The following is a 27342-nucleotide window of genomic DNA, read 5'->3' as shown; positions in this document are numbered from 1 at the left end:
GGGGGTGTCATGAGGTTTGGAGTGCTGGGAACTCTGGGATGAGCCTGGAGGGGAGGAGCCAGGTGGAGTTAAGTAGACCACCTCACCTTGCCACGGACCCCGGAATGGCCACAAGGCAATTTTGTGTGTGTGCCTGCGAGTGTGTGAGAAGAACCAGACACAATGGGCTGGAGGACTGCTCTGCATCCTGTGCATGGCCCTCATGTTGTACCTATGTCAGATATTTTGGGTAGAAAATACATGTCAATTGACGGCACAGAGAAGCAAGATTCAAGCCTCTACAAATATTATATGAGCAGGGCAGAGAAAAAGGCCTGTTTTGTGCCCTTTGGGGAAAAAGCTTCTCTGGATCGGGCTTTCCAGGGACCTGGATCCAGAAAGTCCACAGGAGAGCAATTTTTGAGCTATGTGGAGGCGCGGAAAGGACCTGGCTGGGAGTTGGGGAATGGAGGAGGTGGGCCGGGCAGGCGCCGGGGCAACCTTCACAGCCTGTGGCCAGGGGCTCCGCAGCCATTAGGCCCTTTCCCACCCCCCTCCCCTAGCCCCAAGTCTTATTCTTTCCTGCCTGCCTCTCCCCAGGAAATCTCCGCCCCTGCCAGGAGAGGCCCCCCTCCTGCACCCCCACCCCCCGCAGGCGGAGGCGCTGGAGGGGGCGCTGGCGGGGATCTGGAAGGTCTGGAAAACTCTGGCGGATTTTTTCCCTCCGGGAGACCCCCTCACTACCTCACTCCTAGGTCCACTCAGGTTTCCCTGGCTGGGCTTAGGAGAGAAGGCCTGAGCTGGGGAAGGCTTAGGGTCTGGCTGCGCTCCTCACCCGCCGAGTTTGAGGGGAGAAGAAAGAGTCAGGAACCAGACAGGGGCTGGGGCTGAGAGGAAGAAGGAATGTTGTCCCAGCCACGTCAGGAGTCCCAGAGCAGGCGAGAGCTCAGTTTCCAGGCTTGCTTCCCGCGATGTCCTTGAATCGCTCGGGCCCTCCCGAAGGGCTCCGGCCGCCGGGCTGCTCTCCCCTCGGCGCGCCGCCTCCGCCACGTTTCGCAAGAGTGGGCCTGGCGCGGCCTGGGCGGCTCACGCGGGGCCCCCTCCTCACTCCGGGCGGGCGCGGGGGCGACCCCGGGGCCTGGCTGGTGCTGCCGTCCTGGCCTTTGGGGGCTGGGGTTCAGAAGCCGAGGCCCCCAGACTGCCACAGGCAGGAAGAAAGGCCTGTGTGGGGTGGAGACCGACCCGCTCACCCGGGCTCCTCTCCCCACCCCCACCGAAATCCTTGGCGGCCTTTTTTGCGGGGTGAGTGTGTTGCTCCGCGTAGGGAGCCCCGAGAGGCCTCCCAGCCCCCAGCGCGCGCCCCGCAGGATGGGGAGGCCGGCTCGGCCGGCTCCCGGGAAGGGGCAGGCGAGCGGGGGCCGGGGGCTGGCAGGCGGCGGGCGGCGCGGAGCGCGGAGCCGGCTCCAGCTGCCAGCCCAGGCCGGCGGGCGAGCGAATTGACAGAAACCCCAATATAAACTTTTAAAAATAATATCAGTTTTATTAAATATTCGAGAACGGATCCAGAGGTCGGATTTATACAGGAGGGTAACACGAGGGGATTTTTTTAATTTATTTTTTTTCTCCTACTGGCTAAACAAACGTCATTCACTTTTTTTCTCTCTTTTTGTAATTTTCCCTCTTTTTTTTTTCCTTTTTAAGATGGGATTGGAACACGGACGCTGCTAAACATAAATATAAATACAGAGACCACAAATACAGCTAAAAATATTCACACAGAAACGGTCACAGTTTGTAATATGCCATAATGACCCCCAGGATTCTTTAAATACAATTCGCCTGGGCTGGGCATTTGCTGGGGCAGAGGGGCCGGGCAGGGGCTGCGGGGAGGCCCTGGGGGTTGCTGCGGGGCCACGACGCGCCCTCCTTGGGCCTCCCGCCCTCCCCGCTGCCAGGCCGGGCCCTGAGGCCCCGGAGCCAAGGCCCGGGCCCGAGCCGGCTCTCTGCGCGGGGGCGGGGTGGGGGCGCCGAGAGGGTGGGGGGCCAAGTCCTCATTTGGAGGGAGATCCCTGGAGTCTGAAGCGAGGTTCAGGGACGGAGCCCCCAAGGCCTGGGCGGGGGAAGGGGCCTGTAGACGAGCCGAGAAGGAGCTAGCAGGGAGCAGGGAGGAGAAGACGCGTGGTGAGAGAGTTTGTGCGGTCAGGGAGAGGGTCCAGAGTTGACTTGCAGGTCCATATCTGACTCCTAATTTTGTTTTAGGGAGTCAAAACACATCAATTGTGCCAGTGATAAATACAGAGTGTGTGATTAGGAGGGAGTTGCGGGGAGCGAGGGAGAAGGAGAGAGAGGGGTGGCAGGGACAGTCCTGGTCACTCTTTCTGCTTCTCCTCTTCTGTCTCTTCCCGCTTTTCCTCTTTTCCGCCCAGGCTGTCGGCCGCGGCCCCTCCGCCGCCCCCCGAGAGCGTGGACGTGAGATTAGATTCTTTTTTCCACTTCATCCGGCGATTCTGGAACCAGATTTTGATCTGTCGCTCGGTCAGGCAGAGCGCATTGGCGATCTCGATGCGCCGGCGCCGCGTTAGGTAGCGGTTGAAGTGAAATTCCTTCTCCAGTTCCAGGGTCTGGTACCGCGAGTAGATCTGGCGGCCGCGCCTCCGGTCCGCTCCGTAGCCGACCCCTAGAGATCCGGGCACAAAACACACTAAAAACAATCAGCAAGGCATCCTCCACAGACGATTTAGCCTAGCAAAGTCCTGACCCTCCCAACTTGGCCAAGCAGCTCACGGCCCCCTCGGGCTCCAGCCTTCTCCCCTTTGCCCTGCCCCACCCCCACTGGGGGTACAGCCAGGATCCCAACTTCCTTTAGTCTCCTCCATAGGTTGGTAGGTATGTGTCACAAAGAAAAGGGGATGGGGGCGAGAACCAAGCAGAAAGCTGTAAGTCTAAAAGCTGGTTTTTGAAAAATGCCAAACACTGGGGATGAGGGCCCCATTTCTCAACGACTGGGCTCCCCCACCTCCCCAAGCATCCTAGCTCCTTGGAAACTTCTCCCCACTTCTCTGCCCCCTCCTCTCCCCCTCCCTTCTCCTCAGACTGACTCCTCGACTTTGGGGGGCTCCCCCACCCCATACCCCTCCCCTCCTCCCCTGCCCTGTTCCTGCCCCCTCAGCTCGCCTTGGAGCCTAGGAGCCCTCCAATCCGTCAGGGGCCGAGGGGGCCAGGCCCCTGTGAGCAAGCGGGAGGCGAGCAGAGGGGGCAGAAGAGGGGGCCCTGTCTCGGCGTCGGCGAGGAGACGAGCGTGATTGTTTTTATGGGGCCATAAAAAACTCTCTCCGCCCGTTCTTCTAGGGAAGCCGGTCATAAAGCCAGTTCAGTTTATTTAATTTATATCTCGGAGCTGTAAAACTCACCACTGTGCGAATTCATTCGCTGCATCCAGGGGTAAATCTGGATACTGGCTTTCTGGTCCTGGGGCGCAGTCCTGCCCTGCTCAGAACTAAAATCCTGAGCGATTGAGGTCTGTGTGTTATGTCCTAAGGTGTTTTGTCTGCAGTTTGAGAGCATGTCTTTCTCCTGGTAAAAGGAATTAGATCCATAGTCATACGGCCCCCGGCTGGAACTGAACACGACATTCTCCTGTGGCGAATAAAAGGGAGTCGAGTAGATCCGGTTCTGGGCAACGGCCGCTCCATAGGTCGAGAAATGCCTCACTGGATCGTAGGCGGTGGAATTGAGGGCGACGTTGGGGAGGACGTCCTGGCCCCCGGCGAGGTGGCAGGATAAGGAAGGGTTAGTGAAGTAGGAATTCATCCCTTTGCCTTTACCTGGTCGGGCTATGATTTCTTTAATATTTATTTCTGTCTCCAGTTTGTACTCGGAACTAGATGGTTATAGGGACGGCTCCAATCCAGGACAGACAAAATGACAAAGTCAGCTGACCCCCTTCCAGCCAATCGCAAGCCAGATGTCAAGAAGGGGGAAAAAAATCGCTTCTGCTTCTGTTGATTCCCTAGTTGAGACTAAGTGTGTGCTTTGAAAGTAAGACTTGGATTTTTAAAATATATATACATAGATATACATATATATATGTGTGTATATACATATGAGGAGGGGCCGACTGATTTGGAGGTGGAGAAAGGGTGAATGTTCACAAGCAAGGCCTTGCACTCCAGGCAGAGTTGCACTCCCAGAAAATCTCTCAGCCCCAGCTAACTTTGCTGTGCTGTGGTCAGTGCCAGGGCTGGAGAAATCCGTGTACTTTCAATCTGATTTCGTCTTTTATATCTGCCCCCTTCTAAAATTACGTCCTGATTTCTCCATGGGAGGAGTTCCCTCCCAGCTCAAGGGGAGCCCCAGAAATCCTACAGGAAATCCTGGTTTGACACTCCATGGAGTGAGTTCTCATCACTAAACCAGCATATTTTATCCCCAGTAATTTAAAAAAAAATCAAAAGTAGAAATAAATTGCATAAAACATGGTGCTCAGAGGAAGGGGAGTGTGGCTGAGAGTCTGGGGTGTAGAAGGCATGTGGGGAGCCACTAGGTCTAAAGGGCTAAGGGTGAGACTTAAGGGTCCAGTGGCAGAGCAGAAGGGGGCAAAGGGCCAGGCGTCTGCTTCCCTCTTCCTCCCAGCCCCCCTCTGCCTCCTCCTCAGGACCCCCTTTTTGGGGAAACTCTTGCAGCATTTTTGCCTAAAAGGGAAAATGTATGAAAATACAATAGAAAAGAGCAAGAAAGAAGTAAAAGGTGGGAGGGGAGGGGAAAGGAAGGAAGAAAGGAAGAAGAAAGAACTCTGAGAGTCTTTCTAGACACATCAACTCCTGTTTATGTTGGTGAGAATTTATGATTTGGAGCCAGCGAGGGCCGGTGGGGCAATTCACATAGGATCCAGCCAGAAAGAGAAGGCTGGTGGGGCTCTGATGGACAGTTAGTGTCCCACAGGCTCAAGCCCCTGCCCAGGTCACAAGCCCCCTGCCCCCTCCAGACTCTCTGCCCTGCCAAGAGAGGCGCCCCTGGACCTGAGCTCTGGGGCTTGGAGATTCCAGCAAAGGGCTTCTGGAGAGCTCTAGCCCAGGGGCCAGCCACACCTGGTGGGGCCAGGCCTCTCAGCAGCCTCTACCTCCATTTTCTTTCCACCTTGGGGCTAAGGAAAAGGAAGAGAAGGTTAGGAAAAGGCAGCTGAGTCCGAGGCTCCTAAGCGAGCCGCAGTGGGCGAACGGAAACAGCGGAAGGTGTGCAGACGGGGTTTTTCTCCTGATTAATCCAAACTTAATTTGATATCGTGACATAGGGTGAAAACACTTTGAGTTGACAAAGAGGGGGCGGTGGGGCAAGCAGAGGGTGCAGGGGAGGCTCCTATTTTCCCTTCACCATTTTTTTTGGGGGGGGGGCGGCTATAACAAGAACCCGGATGTCGCCGGATTTTATGATCTTTTCCTTCTGTGTAACAAAGCGGAGTAATCAATGGGTAGCAATAAAGCCATAAACGGGAATACGCTGGGAAAAAACTCGTTTATTCATCTTCTGTAGCGTTAAGGTTTCCCTGGAGTGTCGCTAGGGGGGAAAAATAAAGTTTCGAACCCAAAAGCAGACAGTGTGTAGGAGCTGGTAGAGACGTATTAGTTAATACATGAACCTCGTTATGGGATTGAAGAGTCTTCCTGCCAGACAACGTGTGTTGGGTTTTAAAAATACAGCCTCACTCCTTCAAAAAGGAGGGAAGTTTGTTGGTATTTAGAAGGGTAGGAGAAAGCCCCCTATAATTATAAAGATTCCTCCTCTTGGACCATACTTTCTTCTCCCCAAGGAGTTGAAGGAGAAGAATAGAGGGTTCTTAAATTAAGAAAAAAAAAATTGAGACGACTTGTCTCATTTTGGGGTAATATGGCAGGTACACAGACACCAGTGTGAGTTGCATTACGCTCTAGAATCCAGCTGTCCTCAAATTCATGGCATGCCTGGACAGAGGTTTCCAACAGCTGGCTGGGGCTCCAGGCCCCCTGGAGGGGGAGAGGGAGAGGGAACTGGGGGTGGGGAGACCCAGGGGAATGAGCAGAGGAACAAGTCAGTGCACCCCTGGACACAAGTAGCTACTCTCAGTGTCCCAGCCTCCCTCCTGCCCTAAAGGTAGTGGTGTAACACGCAGCACAGGCCGGAAGAGAGAGTAAATTCCCTCCCCCCATTTCAGAGAGAGATTGCTAGAGGAATAAATCATGTCAGTGATATTTCCTTCAAGATATTAAATTGTTGCAATGTACAACAAATTGAATGATGGAAGATAGGATGTCTTAATGAGGTTTCGCTTTCAATGAGTGTTGATTTTCTACGTATTTTAAAATTTCTTTTATGGGTGGGTGGGGGAAGGAAGGAACTTGGAAGAAAGAAGGGGCTTCTGGGGCACCATGTGCTGCAGCTCCCTAGCAAGGATGCCTGGGTTTCCCTGAGCCTCTCCTAAACCACGTCTGGAGGGGAGAGGGGCCCCAAAGTTGGGGAGAGACTCCTTGGGGGCCTAAAGGCGGTGGGCACGGGGGTGGGTGACCTGAAGAGCAGAATGTAAGTCTCAGCCCCGGAAAGTTAAGTGTTTTATTACGTCCCTAAACAGAGGGCAGAGACTGAAAGGTCTCGCCGATTTATAATGAACAGAAACCAGCTGCTGGGGGAGAAAGGCAGAAATGCTGGATGGGGGAGAGAAAGAGAAGCAGAAATACAAATAAATTCCCCCACAGCATAAGGATTTTTGGTAAAATTAATTTCCAACACACTCTCCCCCGTCACCTTCCGTTCCTGAGGAAAGAAGCGCCTTCCTTCAGTTAGATCTTTAATTATGCAGCTGAAATTTGCTGGAAGGATTCGCTCTAAGGGGGGAGATCTGGTCAGATGAGCCCAATCTTCCCTCCATTGGATTATATTTTCCTTTTCTCATTTCATGTTAATTTTATTTTTTTGGCGAAAGAATGACTGTCTATAGGGGAAAAGCTGGGACTTGGGTTTTTCTAAATATATTTCTATTTTCCTGTTAAATTTGTCTGAAAACAATTATGGGAACTCATCAGCAGAAGCAAGAACAGATGTTTTATGAAAACTGCAGTTGAGCTCTGTAAATATGCACAAGTCCTGGGAAGGGGGGGAGAACTTGTTCTTTGTTTCTATAAAACAAGCCCAGAGAAATCAGAGTACACCCCATCAGGCCCGCAGGTCTCCGAGTGGCTCTGCCCCTTCAGCCTGCCTCCGGCATCGGGCATTCCGAGGGGGTTTGGCTGTGCGAGAGCAGATTTTTGCTTTCAGAGCTGTAATTAGTGGATTCAAAGACAGAATGCAAAAAACACAGAAAAGGAATAAAGGGAGGAAAGTTGCTGCTCCCTGCTCCAGTCCCCCCAACCCAAAACACATGCTTTTCATGAGTGCTAATTATAGGAGAGGAACTTACTGCAGGCACCATGGGCCTGAGTGGGGGCCAGTCACTGGCCTGGAGTCCCCAAGGCTAAGGGTTGCACTGGAGGGTGGGCACTGGGGGGTTTCCCAGGGCTAGTCAAGCGCTCCTATGCCAGCCTTGCCCGCTCCAGGCCAGGGGCTGTGGCCTGGGCAGCTCTGAACTGGGGATAGGGTGGGTGGGACGAGACTCTGGCCCTGAAGGGGTTCCTGGGCAGGCCTCACCTTGCCTGCCTTTACTTTCCACTCTGCTCTGGAAAACATATTAGTTTCTTGGGGAAGGGTATCTGAAGTGAGAGGGATAAGATTTGGAATTTTTATTTGGGGACAGTCTTTTTTAGAGCTTCTGCTTAGTTTGTGCTCTTCCAGTCTTCTCTCCCCAGGTCCCCCAACTCTGCGCAGATGTCTGTGACTCACCCAGCCTCACACACAGATACACACACTCTATTCCTGGCTGCCGGCGCCACCAACTACAGCTCGGCGCCTCTGGAGGCTGGTCAGGGACCCCGGCACTGGAGCCGCAGGACTCAGCAGCGCTTGGCTTGGGCGCTTGGCTGCCTGGAAGCCACTGCAGCTCCCCGACCCACCCTCCAATTCTCTATTTCCAGAGTGAGAGGGGAGCAGTTGCCCCACCAGCCCCTTTTGTGCCACTGGGTGAGAGCTGAAATCCCTCTTGCAGAGAAAGCCGAGTTTCAATAATTGGTCAGCTCACCTCACCTCACAATTGCACTGTTTGGTTAAGGCTTTGCTGCTCTAGAGCAACGGCTCAGTTGGCCTGACTGGCTTATGATTAGATTTTTTAATTTAAAAATTACAAAAATGAATCCTGCTTCAAATGCCTAGTGTTTTGTGTCCGAGCTCCTTTGATCTCCAGAGAATGTGGAGTAAAAGGACTGCAGAGAGAGTCTCCCAGACCGCCAGAGAACCTGGCCACGGGGAGCTGGGTCTGCCTGGGGACACCAAAGCACAGCTCCCCCAAGGAGCCCCCAGTTTCTCACAGATATGGTGGGGAAGTTGTCTGAGCACATACCCCCCCCAACCCCCCCCCCACACACACACATTGCATTCCAAAAAAGAACGCTCCTCTCCTTTCAAAGTTCAGGCATGGAGACACTTGGATAAAAGTGAAATTTGACACACCTAACCCGGAAATGAATCCCATTTGGGGGTGCTGATATTCTGGGGACAGGGCCCAGGCTGGTCAGCTGAATGGAGTTGGGGGTCAGCAGGGAGGGGGGAAGGAGGAAGAGGCCAGATGGGGCATGTCAAGCGCCTGAGAACTGCCCCAAACACCTCCAAGGCCTGGGCTGGCAACTCCTCTTTTGAGCTAAGAGGTTGAGATGCTGCCAGAGCTGCTTTTGCTTTATTTGCAATTAAACAGAGAAGAAAAGTAGATGGAGGGGCTCAGCTAACTCTTGGCATGTTTTCTCTCCTCCTTCTCTCTCTCCTTCCAGATTTCTGCCTGACCCTTCCTTACCAACACGCCACGTAATGCTGCTACCATCAGCAGACACAGACTCCCACATCTGCGTTTGTTTGGCTTCTCAATTCACTTCTCTGGCTGAAGAGTCAAAGTAAAATAGGTCCCAAGCACCTCTGTCCCAGCCCTGAGCCCCTTGTGGCTCCCTCTGGAAGAAATCATTTCTGGCTTTTTGGGGCCTTGCCCCCAGGCCTCCTACCTCTATCCAAAGCAGCTGAGTATCAACTGAGGAGGGGGCATGCAGAGAACCTTCAGACACAGTATCTCAGCCCATGGGGAATGAGGAGGGAACCCAGATGCTGAGTGACATTTCAGAGAGGCAAACCAAGTGCCCCTCCTTGGCCGAGGAGAAAAAATTAAAATCCAGAATATTCAGAATGTTTTTGGTCTCCAGAATGAGGCCTCAAGAGGGTGTCAGATGAGGAAGGAGGGGCAGTAGTGAGTGTGCTGCCCTGGGCTGGGCCAAAGGATACCCAGCTTCCTGGCTTCTCTTATGCCCCTGCACACAGAGCACTTCTTGGACCCATTTTGGAGGTTTATGAGAATCGTAAAATTCAAGAACATGGCATTTATGACGTCACAGTGAATTGTCATGAGGAAACTGTAAGTGTCACAAAAGTTATATACAGCAGGAGTTTTGTGCGTGGGTGCCCTGCCTCCCCTCACTTTTTTTCCTCTTCCCCTTCTCCTGGTCTAAGTTCTCCCACTTGAAAATAAAATTGTTATTATGTTCTGGAACAGTAAGCCAACAATGAAACATCGTCCTCATTTCCCTATAAATAATTTTATCCTTTATTGTTTGCAGATCTAAAAGAACCATTTCATCTGCGCTGGTGAAAAAAGGGAGAGAGATGGGGAGGGGGGAATTAATTTCAGAAACGAGAATATTACTTATTTCGATGATACTCTTTTAGATTTGATAGCCAGGAGCAAAATTAGAGGCGAACACCAGCCTCTCCGACTCTACACCTGGCGGGACTGCAGATTTATAGGATCTTTAGCGAAGGGGCAATTTAATTTTGTAGGATTTGCTTAAATTCACTGCTATTTTGGGGGGCTGAGGAGAAGGGAGGGTGAGGGGAGAGCGACATGCTTTATCTAGCTTCATGAATCCACCAACATTACCCTGATTTAAACCCAACAACCTGTGTCTCAGGGAAAACTCCTGCAGAAAGGAGTGGGGAGTGGGGTGAGGGGGCTCGACTTTCTCAATGACTGTGGCCCCCTTAACCAAGCAGTTGCCGGGCGGAAGGAAGAAAAGCCGGAGGCAAGGGGAGGGCTGTTCTGTCTCTCCACCACCAGGACACCCGGAGGTTTATGGTGTCCCCATAATTCCCCCAACCCTATAAACAGCTGCCCTATTTTAGGCGATTTCTGCTTCCTCCGCTCGGAAAGGGACAACGAGGGAGGAGGTAATGGCGGGAGCGGGGTGCCGGAAAGGGGAGGGAGTTCGGGATAGCGCTGCACTTTGTTCTCCGGGGTGAGTTTGCTGGTTTGGCGGGTTTCTGACGCAGGGTGGCAGCAGACAAAACAAGTAAACAACTCATAGACACAATAAACAGGGGCGGCTGCGGGGCCGTGGCAGAGGCCGTGGGCTGGGTGAGGGGCGCAATTTGGGGGTAATGTCACGCTAGCACCTCGGGGTGGCTGAGGCCCAAAAGCCGGAGGCTTGATGCTGGCAGGGAAAAGGTGGAAGAAAGCTGTGCGCCTCAGCACCGCAGCATGTCCGGACAGGAGAGTCCTGGGAGGAACCGGATCGCCTAGGGAGTGGAGGAAAACCCGCCAGCTCCTCCTGTCCTTTCTTTCATGGGGTTTTTCACAGACATTTGTATCTCCCCCTGCTCTGTCTTTCCCTGGCCCCAGAAGGGAGAAAGGCTAGAAAAGGACGCTGGTTAATTCCCAGCCTCAGCCCACATTCAGTGCTCCAGGCCCACAGGCGGCTAGACCGAGCATCTTCTCTGGCACTGCCCGTCAGCCTTCTCCCTGGCTTAGGTAGCTGAGAGGATTAAAATGCAGTCCCACCAGTAACCAGATCTGAGTGTTTGGAGAATTTAGCCCCCAAACTGCCTCGCAAATGCAGGCAAATCTGGGGTCCAGTGAGCAGCCAGGACGAGCATTGGTGGGGGACAGATGTTCACTGCACCCCTACCCATTCTGGCTGGCCTTCTCCACCAGCCCCTTCAAGCACCCTGTCAGGCAGCAGCCCCAGATCACTGCCCAGAGGCCACCTTATTGACCAATTCCCTCCACGCCCCTGGTGTTACGGCACCAGGGCCCGACCGACCGCTCAGAATTGCTCATAGGCCCACTGCACCCATCAAAGTTTCCCACAGAGATCACTTTCAACACAACTGGATCCCCCTGGTAAAACAGTCTCTGAGTTGGGGAAGTTCGCAGGGAGGTATAGAGAGAACCTAGAGGGGATTCAGTATTTTCCCAGCCCAGCTGCTTGGACTGCAAAGGCAATAAGGTCTGAGAAAGGCTTTGTGGCATCCGTTGGTTACTGGAACCCGCATACTCCGATTCCAGCACGCGCACACATTTCCAGCAGAGCACGCACAGAAGGCCTTCTTGGTGCACCCAGTGCCTCCTTGAGCCCACTCGCATCCAGTGAGGGCTAACAAAATTTTGCATGCACATAAAACGGTGTCGAGCGAATAAAGGCATGGTAACACACAACTAACTACCGGGGAAATATGAGTCTGTATATATTCATGCATAAGTCCGAGTCTGTACATTTGAGCCTGTATATAATAAATGTATTAAGCTACCAAGCCTGGTTTTGGAACACAACAGGCAACCCAACAAGACCGCCTTCTCCAAACAAGGTCGAATTCTTCCTGGGGATCACAACTGTCAGACAAGAGAGAGAAAGGGCTTGCTTTGCCAATTTCTCCTTAACCAGGAACTGGCACGTGAAATACAGCTGATGGCTAGGTTGACAAAGCCCATAAGGGGCAGGCCTGAGGTGCTCAAAGAGTGGACTCAGAGGGGAACTCTGGGGGCCAGAGGCTCCAGGGAGTGTTGCCAGACCCTGACCCACAGATTCAGTGCCTCCTAGCCTCAGCCCTGGGTGTGCAGAGTCCTTGAGCCAGATTCTATTCTCAGCTGCTCTGGCTATTATTAGATAATCACAGCAGTGCCCTCCTGCACGAAGGACCACGTCTGCAGGGAGCTTGGCCTGCAAGGAGGCTGGGGGTTGCCACTGACGGCCCCTCTTGTGCTTCTGTTTGAGCCCAGAGAGGGAGAGAAAGACGGGAAAGAAAATCGAAAGTAAGGAGGGAAGGAGGAGGCTGGCGGCTGGGGCCAGGTTTATTCCCGGCCAGACTAGAAAACTGGAAACCGAGGCCCGTCACTGCTGCTATGCTCTCTGCATCTCTCAGTCTACGAGGAGCAGTGTAGGGGTGAAGGGTGTGGGGGTCTGCAGGACCCTAGCCAGGAAGGGATAGAAAATCAATTGATAAAAATATTATATAAGGACATCTCAGGATGGTTCTGTTAACCCGTCCACCACGAACCCCAGCACCCTGAAATCTCACCAACAGCGCATTCGGTTAGATCCCCGTAGGCCGAGAGAAACACCCCAGCCTAGCCGGGCCCACCTCTCCGAAGGGAGGGGGCCCCTCCGATGTCCCAGGTGAATCCCCACTGGCCTTCTCTGGAGACTGTTTTCCTGGGGGCAAACAAAGGAGACTCTCGTGCCCCCCCCCCCTCCAAGTCAGTGCAGCCATCTGCAGGGGCGAGGGCAGCCAGCGGGGGCAAACAAAATACAACAGGCGAAAGACAGAAATAGAGGCCTCACCGGTCGGCGGTTCCCACATTACGCCAGGAGAAAGGCTCCTATTTTCAGGCCTCCGGGGCCCCTCCACCGGCCCACCGGATGCCCCTGGCCCTTCGCAGGCCGGGCTCGGCGGCCGCGGCCGGGATCCCCGGGGCGTCAGCGCCTGGGCCGCGCGGAGCGGCGGGCGAGCGCGAGGCAGCCGGAGCCGCGGCGGGCTGGGCCCATTTGGGGAGAGCCAAGCGCTTTTCTCGATCGTAAACAAGGAACGCGAAATTAGCCCCTCGGCAGACGCCTCTGCCGACACACCAGTCCTAGTTGGGGGGGGGGAGGGGGAGAGAAAATGCCATTTCTTCCCCCGGGAGAATACCTCAGAGGCCTTTATGTCGGCTGCGAAAGGGGAATTTTGGGGGGGGGCAGGAGAGGATGCGACGGGGGTTGTAGGGGGAGGGGAGGGAAGATTCACCGTGTACTCGGGCTCAAGGGGTGTGATTTGAATGCAGTCGAACTATATTTTTAAGAATTTGATAAAAACAGGTCCCCCCCCAAGCCCCCAGGAGACGGGTCAGGGTTTAAACAGGAAATCAAGGAGCGATCCCCTCCCCCACTCGGGCTTGGAGGAGAAGCCCAGTCGCGCTGGTGGGAGAGGATGGGGCGGGGGGTGGCTCTGAGCTCGGATTGAAGGTGAGTCTGGCCCCCAGACTCTCAGGCCTTTCCAGGAATATGCGCTCCGCCCCCCACCCCGGCTCTGGGGTGTGTCTACCTGGGTGTGTAAGCGCTTGTGTGTGCGTTGCCCTTTATAAACAGCAGCTCACACGTATGCGGCCGCCTCGGACCCAGGCCAGGGAGCAGGGCGGGGTCATATATCAAACTGCAACACATTCAGGGCCACGTACATTTGGAAGAAATTAAGCCACTGTGTTATGAAACCATATGTGTCGGGTTAAGACTATACAACACGCCATTAGCACCAATTATTAGGAAGATCTCGAGCTCCCAGGACCCTCCGGGCCGCCCAATTCTGATGTCCCTACCCCAGGAGCCAGCCGCGCCTTAAGTCTTCACTGCCTCCACTCACGCAGGAGGCCTCGCCAGCGAGGCCTGGGCCTGTCTCCACCCAGCCTGGGGCCTCCCCAATTCCCACCTCCGCCCCAGACACAGCAGATTCTAGCCCAGAGCAGCCAGGCGAGGCGGGTGAAGCAGCCCACTGGGTATCCTGGGTGGCGTGGCTGCGGTTGGAGGTGGGGACACCGGGCCAGGGGAGAGACAGCGACTGGCCCCTTTCCTCAAGCACAAGATGGCTTTTGAGTACCGCGTCCCCCACCCCCACTCATCCACCGGCAGTGCAGCGCACCTCCCATCTTCCCATCCGCTCGAGTAGGGGCGGGAGCCGGGGGTGGGCAGACGCTCTCCCCTCAGCTGACGCGCACCAGCCACCAGCCTCCCCCCTAATTGCCAATTAACAGGCCCCGCCGCCCGCCTAGCTGCGCTCTCTTCCTGCTCCGCGGCCCGGCCCTGGGCTGGCACTGCGCATGTGTGAGCTCTAGCAGTCGCGCAGTCCGCGAGGGAGGGGGCTGCGGAGCAGGGAGTGGGCGCTGGAAAGTTTGTTTGGGGGTTGGGGGGCTGACTTTGCTCAAGGGGCAATGGTTATAGCCTACAGGTTCTCTCTCTCCTGCCCTGCAGTTTGAGCTTCAGGGCCTCCTCGATCCCAGTCCCATTAGCCAAGAGGCCGCAGATCTATAACAGGTAAGGACACGGTGGGCATCAGGCAGCGGATCGGCGCACTGGACCCCGGCCTCGAGCCCCACAGGCGCAGTCCTCTTGCCCCCCAACCCCCAACTTCGGCGTACAGTGACATTAGGAAAACACACTTCCCCCACTACCATATTCCAGTTTAACCCAATTTCGCCCCCCCACCCACTTTTCCTCCCCATAATTGCCCACGCGCCCACCCTCTCGCCAGCCCCCTCTCCTCTCTAACCAAGACAAGCCGCTGCTGTTCTTATCTTGAAACCGCCACCCAGCTACGGACCATTAGTTACATATTTGAACCAATAAGGAAACACTTACCGGGCGCTGCTGTCACTCGCCCTCTCCCTCTCTCTCTGCCTCTCTCTCTCCCACTCTCTCTCTTTCTCGTCTTCCCTCATTCTGTGCCGCTGCCGAGCCTGTCTCAGCTCCACACACATACATATACTTTAGATAAATTTAAAAATAAAAAAGAATAGTCCCAATAATCAAAAAGCCAAACAAAATTAAGGGGAGTTGCAAGAAGGGGGCAGGAGGGAAAGCCTGGGAGAGGTGAGGGGCGGAGGCATCTGCGGCTCCCTATCGCAACTCCTGCTCCCGCTGTCCTCCTGCCCCTTGGGGGGCTCAAGGGTTGGGAAGGGAGAGAGAGGTGCCCTCAACTCCTGCCTCTCCCCGCCTCCCCCCTCCCCAGGTGGCCCCCAGCTTCCGGCAACTCCACCTGGGAGGAAAAAAATTAAATAGGGGGAGAAAATAATTATTAATCTGATTAATTAAAAAAAAATACTGGGAATGAAGGGAGCGCCCAGCGCAGGTTTCCCTGGCAATGGTTAGGCTCTTACAGGGAGGACTGTTCTGCGGAGCGCTCCGAACGGACAAACCACAATAAAAAGTTCACGTTCATGGATGGAATCCACATGACTTCTTGTGGCCAATCCAACTTGTGAGTCGATCGTAAACTTTTATTACTCAGCTGTAAATTTTCTGCAAACAACCGGGAATGCGATGCATTTGTGTAGCGTGTGCAAATGGGCGCCGCGGTCGCCATGTTTACCCAATTCTCTCGAAAAGGGAGCATCCCCCGACCCCCACCCCACCCCCACCCACCGCCCACTCCCCACGGGGCCGGACAGCTCCAGGCTAGCGCGGAAAGGGCAAAGGGAGGACGCGAGAAGAGAGAAGGAAGGATTCTGGCGCTGAGTCGGCTGCCTCCCTTTGCCATGCCGAATTTTAAATATTTTCCTTAATAAATGGGGTATTAAGGTTGGATCTGGGGGAACGAAGCATTGCAAAGGTTTGTGACATTGGGGCAGTGACGGCTGGCGGGGTGGAGGGACTGAGAAGGGGTGCGCTTCCTACCCCTACCTATTTTTCTGGGAAGAGAACATCTTTCCCAATGGGGTGCCCCCAGCAGCCCCCCACTCCACCCCAGACAGAACGGGAGGGGCAGGCCGCTGGAAGCCTCAAGCAAGCTGACCTGGTCGTGGTCTGAAGAGCAGAGAGCGCTTGCCCCGGCCCTGGGCAGTGCTGCGGAGGGAGCAGGATGGGTGGGACTAGAGAGCAGGCTCCAGAACCCTCGAAGCGCCCTAGCTCCTTTCTCAGAGAAAATGACACTTTCCCCCAAGACCATCCCTAATGTCAGCTCTCCTCAACTGCTAGGTTCAAACGGCAGCTGACTCCCAATCTTTTTAGAATTGAAAATAAACTTAAAGGTCAGGATCTTGGTTCCCATTTCTTTTTCTTTTAGGTGCAAGGCGCCTTGAAGCCTTTTCTGTCTTGTCAGGTGGCCCACACCCGCCTGCCTTTTTCAGAAAAATTCCAGTGTCCTGGCAGCTGGGACACACCCTGGAGGCCCTGAAAAAAGAACATTATCCCTCCCTAAAGCCCTCCTTCCGTGCTGAGTTCCGAGTCCCTGAGGCGCCCCCCTCCTTTCTCCAGACCCCTAATTTTAGTGATGAGTCCAGTGTGGGGAAAACCAGAATAGGTTCCCTCATAGAGACTCTTTGCCAACCAGTCGAAGCTCAGGTACTCTCCCCGCCAACTGGAGATGTGAAGGCCCAAAGCTCTCCCCTAAGTCCCACACAGAGCTGGCATGGGGTCTTCCATGCTTGGGTACCCCACCCCAACCAACAGGGGGTCCCTCATCCCCTCCCCAGACTTCCTCCACAGTAAGCAAAGCAGCTCTCTCAGCCGGATGCAGGGACCTCGTTTCTTTTACAAACCCACCCATAAATTTTATAACAGGTAGTTAAAAATTACGACAAGGAAACGCTGGCCCGGCTTTTCACAATGGGCCTCGGGGAGAATGGGACAGCGCTGCAGGCAGCTCACCGGAAATTTTACTTCTAGTCTGTGGCACAACCTGTCCGGAGTTCGCTCTAATTGGGGTGGGGTAACTTTCTCCAGCATCATGAAGCCCTGGGGCATCTCATTTGGGGAAGGTGAGGCTGGGGACGCCAATCCACTCTCCCATCCTAGGGTCCCCCCAAGGAGCCCTTTAGGGCTCTCACTACCTCCTCCACCCCAGGAGCCCGCACCTCCCTTGGCCTCTGCAATGACGTGGGGAGGGAGAGAAGACGCCGAGGATTAAAAAAAAAAAATCCAGGAAACGAATTTGCCCCCCAACTTAATAGCTGCATTATCCCGTCTCTACGGTTGAGATTAGAATAATAAATTCAAGGCGAAATGAGCGAGATGCTTCAACTCAGCATTTTGAAAGATACTATTTTTCACAAATCACAAATAGCTTTCGGAAGACCCTTTGATTGGCTAATAAAAAAGTAAAGAATGAGAGAAAGTCCTATCTGCCGCAGCCGAATGGTCCCCATTCCGCTAATGGGACGGCAGGAGCATTTGGGAGGACGCGTTTCTGAAGGCAGCGCATCCCGCTCGCAATTAAGTTCCCCCATAAAACGAGTTTTACCTCCTTTTCTCTCCAAACGAGAAAACAGAGGCGGTGGGCAGAAGGGGTGGGGGAGCGGGTGCTGCAAGAAGGGGCGGCTGGAGCTCCCTTGCTCTGGCCCACCCGATGCTGCCTCGCATCTCAAGCGATGCCGGGCGCCAGACGCACCCCGCCCTCCGACGCCGGGCTTGGGGCCACGGGCACTGCTGAGCAGGGCCAGGGATGAAGGGCACATTTGATGTGGGGAAAATTTAGCGAGGTCCTACGGAGCCACTTAATGAAGGGTTCAACCCACTCGACTGTTGGGCCAGCGATTCTTATTAATAGCAATCATAATTCTCCGTTTAAAAATGAAACGGCCCTTAGCCGGCCCTCGGAGTCTGGAGGGCACGCCCGTGGGAAGGCCTGAGGTCGGAGCGAAATTCTCTCTTTTCGGGCCTCCCCGGTGGGTAGCCAGTGTCTCCGGCAGCAGATGGAGTTACCTGGCTGGCGCCTCGGCTCGCAGCAGGGACCCCAGGTTCGGAGAGATTTCCCCCAAAGCTGCTCAAAGCTGTTCCCGGCTGCCCGCAGCCTGTGCTTCCAACCGGCAGCCTCCCGCGGGCTGCAGGAGTCCCCGATCAATGATACCTGACCCGGTCCTGTGTTCAGGACCACTTTACCTCGGAGCCAGGGACCCAGGCCCCGAGGAAATTACTCAAGAGTCGGCCTGGGCCTAAGTCTGGAAAAATCAGTGACCAGGAGAGAGAGAAAGATCTGGCCTCAAAAACATTTCAGTCTTTGGGGGTCTGGTCTGGTTTCTAAGACCAGAGGATCTCCTCCCCTCCCCTTTCCCCTTCTCCTGACTGAGTCAGATGACTTGTATCTCTGGAATTTGGTATTATTTGACCAGAATCTTACTGGCATAAACAATGTAGGACCCTCTACGGGGGGAATAAGAGACCCCTTTGCCCCCTGAGTCCCTTAGCCTTCCACCCTTTATTTTGGGGAATGAGGAGTCCAGTGAAGACTCTCCTTACCCTACTGTGGCTGGGGTGGGGACAAGTCCACTCAGCAGGTCAATGGCCAGCACTATGAGGCCAGGGCAGGCTGCCAAATTGCCAAGGTGAAGCCAGGAGTGAGCTTGAAACAGCCAGAAGAGAGGTTGGAGCAGATGCAAGTGGGCTGGGTGACAGTGATGGCTCTGTGCTGGCCGAATTAGAATTTCAGAATGTGGACCCAGGCCTCTTGGTGGACCACCTCACTCACCTTCCTCTTCGCTCCTTTCTCCCAGGCTTAAGCTTCCTCAGGCCCCGCCCTTAGGCATCTTCCAGCCAAGTCCTCCAGGCTGCTTGTTCTAGTGTTGGGCACTGGGGGCCAAGAGTTGGCCACAAGGGGCATGTGGAGAGCAGAAAGAACCCCACTGCCTCATCTGCAGCCCCAGGCCGTGGAAGGAAAAGGCCTAGCTGCGGGAGGGGCATGGGGGCAGAGTCTCTCTCTGGGCCCAGCCCAGGGCTGAGGAGGAGGAAGGTGGATAAGTGGGAGACGCTTTCTTCCCACTGGGATCCTGGCATCCAGAAACCCACTTTGTTTGGAGCCAAGATTTTCCCAAGAGTATCCTGCTCTTCTTCCTCCTTCTCTTCACCTCTCTCCCTTTCACCTGCCCTCCCAGCCCAGCCTGCCCTCTCAAGCCTAGCTCCTCTCTACGCAAGTTCCCCCCACTCCAAAGTGGTATCAGAGGAGAAGACCTTTTCCAGAGTGTTGGGAGGGAAGGATAAGGAGGATGGGGGGAGGGCATTGGAGAAAGAGCAAGTCATTCCAGCTTCAAATATTTTTTCTCCTTTCTTTTTTATTATGACTCACGTATACAATACAAAGTACTTGGACCAGGAACAGAGCTGCCGGGACACAAAATCTACATTCATAGCTGGACATAAAGACAAATGACCAAAAATTATTATTATAGATATATTTTTAACGTTTTTTTCTTTCGAGCACATTGCATAAACAGAGAATTCAAGACAGAGTTAACTATACATTCAGTGCAATTTAGTTCTACTCTACTGGGGTTAGAAGCACAATAAAAGCGCACAGGACCGGCGGGCTAGGCAGTCTCAGTTGTTGGGTTTTTCTTAGTGAAATAAGCAGCAACAAACGACAACAAAACCGCATTACGAATACTCTCAAAGCAGGATTTCTTTCTATAGGTAGTGATAAAATACGTTGGAGGTTTCTTTCTTTTTTTTTATTTTAAGCTTTTTCTCTTTTTTTCTCCCATATTAGGATTTTTAAAAATTTCTCTCTTCTTTATTTTTTTTCAAGATTATTGCAGGTTCCCTTTAGGTAGTATGTTAAAGATTTATTATTATTATTATTATTATTATTATTTTCATGATTATGGTGAGTTCTGAGCGACAGCACTGATGCAGCTCAGAGGAAGCTGGGCCCAACGACAGAAATCAGACAGCAAAGGGGAGGAAGGCATGGGCCCCAGTGACCAGGGGATGGCTAGGTAGCATTTTCTCGGCAACTGCAGGCTCCCATCTACCTCATGGAACACAGGGAGGGGAGAGACCCACAACCCCTTCAGGTTTCCATCAGGTTTCTAGAGGAAGTCAAGGGAGTCTGTCTAAGGGGGGAGCCCCAGGCAGGGAGATGGAATATTCCTTGCTACCATTTTTTAATTTCTTTAAACATTTTCCCTTTCATTTCCTTCCTTTCTTCACTTTTTCTTCCCTTTCTTTTGAAAAATAGTCAATCTCATACACTAACCCTAGCATAAAAACAAAGCCATGAGTCTTCTTCCGCATGTTGAGGGGGCTCCCCTCTAAAATAAATACCAGACAGGCAGGGAGGTGGGAGTGTGGCAAGAAGGGGCCGAGAGAGGGGCAAACAGGCCAGGTTTCGGCCCTTAAAATCCAGGCAGGACTTTGAGGGTGGGGGTAGGGACAAGTGTGTGTGGTGGGGCAACGACTGAGACAGAGACTCCGAACTTTCTGCTGCGTCTCGGTCTCCCCCCTCCAGCCCCCAAACAAATAAAGATGGGGGAAGTCCAAAGGTAATAAAACCAGAGCTGCAGTATCTGACAGGTAGGTAGAGTTGTGAGCGTCATTCTATTCTCTATAAAAGCAAATGACAGTCGTAAACTTCTCAATTTATCCGCTACCATAAAACGAAACTTCAAGGGAGTTGCTAAAGGGGGGGGGGGGCTCTCTTTTTTGCTTAGTCCTTGTTTTCTTCCTTTTCCTCCTCTTCTTTCTCCTCTTCCTCATTTCCTTCTTCCTCCACCTTCTCCTCATCTCGGGCTCCGGGCAGTTTATCCTTGTTGTTTTCCTTTTTCCACTTCATCCTTCGGTTCTGGAACCAGATCTTCACTTGTCTCTCAGTCAGTCCCAGGGCGTGAGAGACTTCAATCCGGCGCTTTCGTGTCAAATAAGGATTAAAGAGAAACTCCTTTTCTAGTTCCAAGGTCTGATACCGGCTGTAAGTCTGCCTTCCGCTGCGCCGCCCCGGAGCTGGACAGAACAGAACCCCAGGCTCGTTATGTGTGGGTGGGAGCTCGGCTTTCCCCTGCCACTCTTCCTCCCCCCAAGTCCCGGCTCTGGTCTCCCCAGCTCCCCTCCCTCCTGAGGAAAAGGCCAGAGCGGAAGCAGGCAAGGGCAGGAAAGTTTGGGGGCCTGCTTGGGTTTGGCTTCACCTTGGGAGGTGGAGTGGGGGTGGGGGCAGGGACTGGGGTCTGTCTGAGAACTAGGGGGTGGCAGGGGCCAGGGGAGCACTGCAGAGTCCCCCCAGGCCTGCAGCCCCAGGAAACTGGCCCTTACAGCTTTGTTTACAAGTGCAGAGTGGCATTTGGTGAGCAGGGCTTGGGACAGAGGCTGTTTCCAAAAGAGAGAAAAATGGTCTGGGGGCAAAGAAGAGGGGCATTGCTCACTGCCCACTCCTCGAATCTCTCTGCCTAGTGCTTTGCCAGGAAGAAAAATAATTGATCTGGAATGTATCACGGCTTGGCCTGATTGCTAACTGGAGACCAGCAAATAAATCACGGGCCATCTCCGCTGGAACTTGTCGCTTTCTCGCTTCCCCTTTTACTTCGAAATTGGGCCATGAGGGGCCACCCTTGGAGGGGCTCATGACCTGAGCCACTCTGAGGGTCTCAGGGAAACCCCACAAGCCTTTGATTGGGGGCAGCTTGGCTAGGGTCCCCAGGACCTCAGAGCCCCCCAATCTGCACGGCCTCTCTCCTTTCAAGCATTCTTTTTTCTCCTCTCTGGCTCCCTCTCTTCTCTCCAACTGAGGGAAGTAAAGCAAAGTTGGGGTTGTGGCCCTAAGGCTAGTTCTCTGGGAGGAGGCAGTGGGTACCCCAGAGAGTCAGAGCACCTGTCCTTGGGGTCTTGCCACTCTCTGACCCAGCTAGGGGAGGGAAACAGGGGTCTCCCTTCGCCCCAAGACAGCCTGGACACTGTCCTGGACTGAAGCTCTCTGCCTTATAGAGAAACCGTTTTGCTCCAAAGGCTGGAAACCTCAGGGTCCTCGGGCCCCTTCCCAGCCACCTCCCCAACTTTGACTTTAGAGATAGCGAGGGGGAGAGACAGAGAGACAGACAGACAGACAGACAGAGGTGGAGAAAAGGACTTTTAACCCTTTGCACCCAGCCACCACCTTTCCCCCCACCTTCACCCTAATCCCCCAAATAACCCAGGCAAGCCCCGCGCCCCACCCCCAGCTGAACCTCCCAACCTCGAGAAACCCACTCAGGCACGGGGGTGGGGCTGGAGAGACCCCAAAGCCAGGAGGGAAAGCCAGGGCAGACAAAAAGGAGGCAAGGGAGGGGGGAGACCCCGGAGCGCGGGAGACCGAGGGGGAAAGAGAAAAGGCTTCTCACCGTGGGGTCTCATCCATGGAAACATGAGGCTGGGAGACGAGTTTTGATTTAAGTGGCCTTGTCCTTCGCTACTGTTAGTGTTGGCGGAGGATTTACAGTCGGGATATTGCACCACGCTCGCTTCTTGCTGAGCCCCATAAAGGGACTGTCTGGGGAGCGCCTCGTAGCCATAGAATTTGGAGGCGTCTCCGTGGCAGCTCAGCGAGCACGGGTTCTGCTGGTAGCCCGAGTTGGAGATGCCCGAGGTGCCGTGGTGGAAGAAGTCTTGGACGTGGTGCGAGGCGTGCTGGAAGCCGGGCGCCGAGCCGCCGGGCCCGTACACCAGCGCATGGCTCCTGCCCACGCTCTGGGGGAACCGGCAGTCGTAATAGGCCGGCTCCAGGGACTCGCCGCCTTTGTATTTGGAGAACAGGGGGTTGACGAAGTAGGAGCTCATGCTGGGCACATGAAAACCCGCGGCCCCCTCCCCGCTGGCTCACGGCTCCCCCGCCCAGGACCCCGAAACTCCCCTCCCCCCGGAGCGAACCCCGGGCCGGCCGGCTCCCCGGGGCTGGGCTGGGGCTGGGTGGGCGGGTGGGGGGCGCCTGGGTGCCGAGCCGCCGGCTCAGCGCAGCTCCGGGCTGGGCGCGGGCGGCGGGCGGGCGGCGGCGGCGGCGGCGGCGGCGCTCTTCACTGTCGGTAGGTAGAGCTCGCGCTCCCGCACTTAGCTCTTTCCTTTAACAGCCCAGGCGAATTCCTCAGACTCCCGGCGGTGGCGGCGCTTACACGCGATTCGCGTTCATCAATCCACGACATGAAGACAGGCGAGAGAGAGAGAGAGAGAGAGAGAGAGAGAGAGAGAGAGAGAGAGAGAGAGAGAGAGAGAGAGAGGGAGAGAGAGAAGGAAGAGATGGCGGGGGGTTGAGGGGTTCAGGGCTAGGGGGACCTGGAGGAAGGGGAGGGGAGGCAGGGGGAGGGATGGGGGTGTGGTGTGTATATGTGTGTGGGGGGGTGGTGAGCCAGCCCCAGCTAATGGCTAGGGCCAGTTTTTCCAAGGTGCGCATTCAGATTTGAAGGTGCCTCTCCCCCCCTTCTCTTTTCCTTCCTCTCAGAGAGAGGTACCTGAGCCAGCAGGTCAACTCAGGTTACCTCAACAGGTATAAGACCCTCCAGGGGGTTGAATGGCAGCAAGAGAACAGGTCCTCTAACCCAAAAGATGGGCTCCCCAGGGGCGTCCTTAAGTCTGGGGGCTCCGAGGAGGAGCAAGCACACTGGCACCCCCCAATATTTCAGGCATCAGAACCCTCCATGTCTCTTGCCCCTCCCAGGTGGGAAGCAGGCCTGTCTTCCCTAGATCCTTAAGATTCTCTTGCTTGCCTTCTGTGGGGACAAGAGGGCTAGAGGTGGGGGGCACTCCATATACCCAGTCAGGGCTGCATTGCCTCTTCAGACACCAGCTCCTGCCTGAGGCAGGAAGCCCAGGCAATGGCCACGAGCTTGGCTGGGAGCACTGAGAGCAAAGCTGTTTGTGGGGACAGAGAAGGAGAGAGCAGCTGGTGGGTCCCCGGCTTCTGGCTGGGCTGATCCAGGATGTTTCTTCTTGAGAAACTACTTGTGTCTTGGTTGGAGGAGATTGGAACAGGCCCCTCACTTGTCCCCACATACCCTAACCCCATAGGAAATGCCAGCTCAGCCTGGAGGAGCCCTCTGGCTTCACCGCAACCCCCCTTTCCCAGGCAGGCTGCCCAGGCCTGGATGTGGATGGGAACTGTCAACAGACACTCTTTAAATATTTACTCACGTTTTCTCTGGGGGGTTCCCCCCATTCCCAAGACTGGGTAAATTCAAGTTAATTCTAATAGATGAAAGAACCTTAGTCCATCAGCACGCTTCTTTGGCCATGAGTGTGTACAGTTATGTGGGCTTAACACAGACAGAGAGAAAAGGGAGAAAGTGAGAGAGCTGTGGATGTGTGTGCTGTGTGCATAGGAATGAACAGGAATAAGAATGATTTTCCCTGTCCTCCCTCTCCATGGTTTGTGAGGTTGTGACACGCAGGGCAACACTGGGGCACACTCAGGATACACACATACTGTGTGTGCTACCTTCGCTCCTGAAACATCAAATGCTGCTCACTAAACTGCCATGCATGCCTGGAAGTACCCTGTCCCCTTACAGACCCTGCACACACATGCACACCGGGGACATATGAAAATAACATCTGACAAGCACACAGGCACCTTTAGCTCTTTGCATCATGAAAAAATTTGCTATTTTCCTTCCACATCCTGGGGTTTCAGGGTTGGATGAGGAAGGAAGCAGTTAGAAAACCAGATCTTTTTCTTCCCCATCCGGAGCCCAGCTCTGGTGATGGAGGAAGGAATGGCAGTGCAGGGGAGGATGGGATAGAGAGAATGAGCACCCCCCCCCCCCCAGTCTCTCTATTATTGCTGGGGAAACAGGACTCTCAGCCAAATTCCCAAAGGAGATTCATGGGTGCCCTAGCAAGAGAGCTTCCATGATCCCCCGAATTTGGAGGAACCTGCCCCCATCTGAGTTAGGGACTGCTGAAACTCTGCAATACCCCAACTCTGGCCCTAGAGTGGCAAGAGGGAGGGTCAGAGAAGGACTATGCCAGGGCTGCAGGCCTCCCTAGGGTCCAGGAAAGTGGGGGGCACCACAGGTCTCCTCCACTACCAGAGCATGCTCCAGCCTTGGTTCAGTCCTGCCTTCTCGGAGCCCGCTCTGCGGGTACCGAGCTAAACGAACGAGATGGACTCCAGGCTCCCAGCATCTGGGTCACTGGGGACCGTCATAAATACTTTCCTTTCCCGACCTGGAAAGAGGAGGCTCGGCAGGCCGGATCCGCTCTGGGGCCTGCGCCTTATCTTTTAGGGGGTGGGGGGAATATCTCGACATTTTATGGTCCAGCGAAAACCCTGCCACAGAGCTATTCTTCCCGGTCTTTGTGTCTTGGAATGCGACTGTCCCGAGTGTGCCGCCATCACCGCCTGCTCGGAGGGCCCACCAGTCCCCAAATCCCTCGCTGGACTTGGTTTCCCCTTTTGGGGGTCCCTCACCTTTTCTTTTTTTTTCTTTCATTTGATTTTTTTTTTCTTTTACACGTATCTGCTTGATCTCGCTCCCGGAGCCTGGAAATAAAGGAACCGCAAGCAGCCGTCCTCGCTGAGGCGTCTCTGTCCCTCGCCCCGAGGCCTGCACCGCCCTCCTAGGTACCACGGATTTATGTTCGTTTGTCCGGGTCATGCTGCCTTTTTGTGTTAATTACGCGCTGCCCGTTTCGTGCTTATCTCCTCCGCAAAGCGATTATTTTCGACGCCCGCCCTCCTGAGCCTCCCGAGTCTGCTACCAGAGCGAGGGCCCATCTCCCTCCGCCACTCGCGATTTATTTACACCTCGCAGGTGAGAGGATTGATTCGCTCAGAGCCAGTGGGGCCGGGCCGGGCCGGGTGCGAGGCCTGTTCGCCGCTGCTCCTCGGGGCCGGGCCTCAAATGTCAGTGCGGCCAGGCCGGCCGGGGCACAGCCGCCGCCTCTAACATTGAGCAACAGCGCCACCTCGCGTCCACTTGCTCCAATGCAGTCCGGCCGGGAAAAAGCCAACAGAGAGAACAAGCTGGTCCCAGGCTTGGCCCAAAGGTGGGAAGTGGGAGGAAGGAGTTTCCAAATGGGTGCGAGAGAGAGACAGAGAGAGAGAGAGGTCCCCGGAAGGGAGTGCCCCAGGGGCCGCTGTCCTTTTGTTTTCTAAGTTCTCGAAATAAACCTTGTCAAAGCTTTCACACTATTTTCTCTTTTTGTCACCCTCCATTCCCGCACTGAGACCCTGTGCAAAGGAACTGCAGCGATCTCTCCCCATTCACGCGCATTTCTGGACTCGGAACACCTCCGCGCACGCAGATGCACGCTCAGCAGCTCCCGCTACCGCCTGCCCACGGCGCGCACCCGCAGCTCCTCGCTCCTCTTACCCTGCTGCTGGCTCCGCACCGCCTATGCCGCCGCCGCCTGCAGGACTTTGCGGTGGGACTCTGACTTCTCCGGCTGTTTGCCCCCCGGTTTGTGGCTCATCCCTCTCTCTCTCACGCGCGCTCTCTCTCCACCTCTCCCTCCCAGCCAGTGAGGTCCTGTTCTCCGTGGGCCATAGACAAAACATTCCTATAATCCGATTTCAAAGGAAAGAGTGTCCACCTTATTTAAACCATAAAACAATTAAGCCCAGACGTCTAGCCAGCTCCGCGCTGCTGTTTTGTTCGACCCCATTCAGAATCCAGCGCGGGGAGACAAACAGCGCCATAAAAGTGGCATTTCGGGGCTGCGGAAATGTACCTATCCGCTGCCTTCCCAAGTGGAACAACCTTTAGGGTTTTGTGAATCTGACAAAGGAGCAGAGGAGAGGTGGGGAGGGGAAGATTAGGGCAGGAGGGCGGTTGCTAGCCCCTCTTTCCCCCCAGCTTTCGTTTCTTTCCCCAGATGTGTGTTGTGTTGCTGTTTAAATTCACAAACTGTCATAAATAAAAATCGAATCCAATCCTGACCTGCAGGCTGGAGGCTGAGCTGGTTCCGAACAGTGGGCTGGGCCGGGTGGGTCTGCTCTGGATCCCACGCTCTCGCCAGGGCCCTCCGAGCCCTGTGGCCCTCCTTCCTGCCGGAGTAAGGCCGGCCTGGGCGGGCTGCAGGAAGCAGGCCGCGCTGACGGATGAGGGGAGGCGACAGGGCCTTGGAGCAGGGGCGGGGTGGGAGCACGGAAGGCTGCCGAGCCCGGGCTGGGAGAGAAGCCTGAGTCCCGCGGTCAGGACCAAGGGAGATGGATGCCTGGGCCTCTGCCGGTGCAGACTTGAGGCCAGGGTCCCAGACGACAAAATGGCCAAGGGGAGGAGTGAGGCTGAGAGCAGAGAGAAAAATACGGGCAAAGCACCTTTCAAAATGACCGAGAAAACAATCGCTTCTGCAATTGGGGAGGAGGTCTCTTACGGGGAAAGAGGAGAGGGTGCTTCAGTGACTAGGAAAACCAAAGGGTTCCTGCGACTTTTGATGGACCCCCTCGAAATATGATCGAAACAAAATGTTCACCCCTTCCCACCTTCCTCCAGCCCCCGAAATTGGAGTGTTCAATGGGAGGAGCGGGTAGGAGATTCAAATGATGGGGAAGGGGCTGGTCCCTGTAAGTGCCTCACCA

At 54.7% G+C, this 27342-nt stretch overlaps 3 protein-coding genes across 7 annotated transcripts in view; all 3 read right to left on the bottom strand.

Annotated features, from left to right (window-relative positions):
* The window catches only part of HOXC4 (homeobox C4), a 61035-nt gene that overhangs the window by 23954 nt on the left and 9739 nt on the right, over positions 1-27342 (bottom strand). The window contains exon 1 of one of the 3 annotated variants that reach the window (XM_044756354.2): positions 14736-14873. The exons of 1 other annotated variant lie outside the window; for it this stretch is intronic. The gene's annotated coding sequence lies outside the window, so the exon portion shown is untranslated. Of the gene's footprint in view, positions 1-12689; positions 12825-14735; positions 14874-27342 lie in introns of those variants that run through there. One more of the 3 variants, XM_044756355.2, reaches the window with a different exon arrangement.
* HOXC6 (homeobox C6) lies at positions 1494-27004 on the bottom strand. Of its 3 annotated transcripts, none has more exons than XM_070494140.1 (3): positions 26702-27004; positions 3390-3735; positions 1494-2656 (listed from the first exon to the last, which is right to left on the bottom strand). In XM_070494140.1, the coding sequence occupies exons 2-3, from the start codon at positions 3541-3543 to the stop codon at positions 2349-2351; spliced, it is 462 nt and encodes a 153-aa protein (XP_070350241.1). In that variant the 5' UTR covers positions 3544-3735; positions 26702-27004; the 3' UTR covers positions 1494-2348. The 3 variants fall into 3 exon arrangements, with proteins under 3 accessions (XP_070350241.1, XP_070350242.1, XP_014691860.1); XM_070494141.1 differs by lacking the exon at positions 26702-27004 and adding an exon at positions 14736-14875; XM_014836374.3 differs by lacking the exon at positions 26702-27004 and having other exon boundaries at positions 3390-4631.
* On the bottom strand, positions 19244-22750 carry HOXC8 (homeobox C8). The gene is made up of 2 exons (XM_014836369.3): positions 22172-22750; positions 19244-20804 (listed from the first exon to the last, which is right to left on the bottom strand). Exons 1-2 carry the CDS (start codon positions 22605-22607, stop codon positions 20512-20514), a joined length of 729 nt encoding a protein of 242 aa, XP_014691855.1. The 5' UTR covers positions 22608-22750; the 3' UTR covers positions 19244-20511.

This window comes from Equus asinus, chromosome 22 (assembly GCF_041296235.1).
Source record: "Equus asinus isolate D_3611 breed Donkey chromosome 22, EquAss-T2T_v2, whole genome shotgun sequence".
NCBI classification, from domain to species: Eukaryota; Metazoa; Chordata; class Mammalia; order Perissodactyla; family Equidae; genus Equus; species Equus asinus.
The sequence above is the reverse complement of the archived record's forward strand: the minus strand, read 5'-3'. Positions and strand labels throughout refer to the sequence as shown.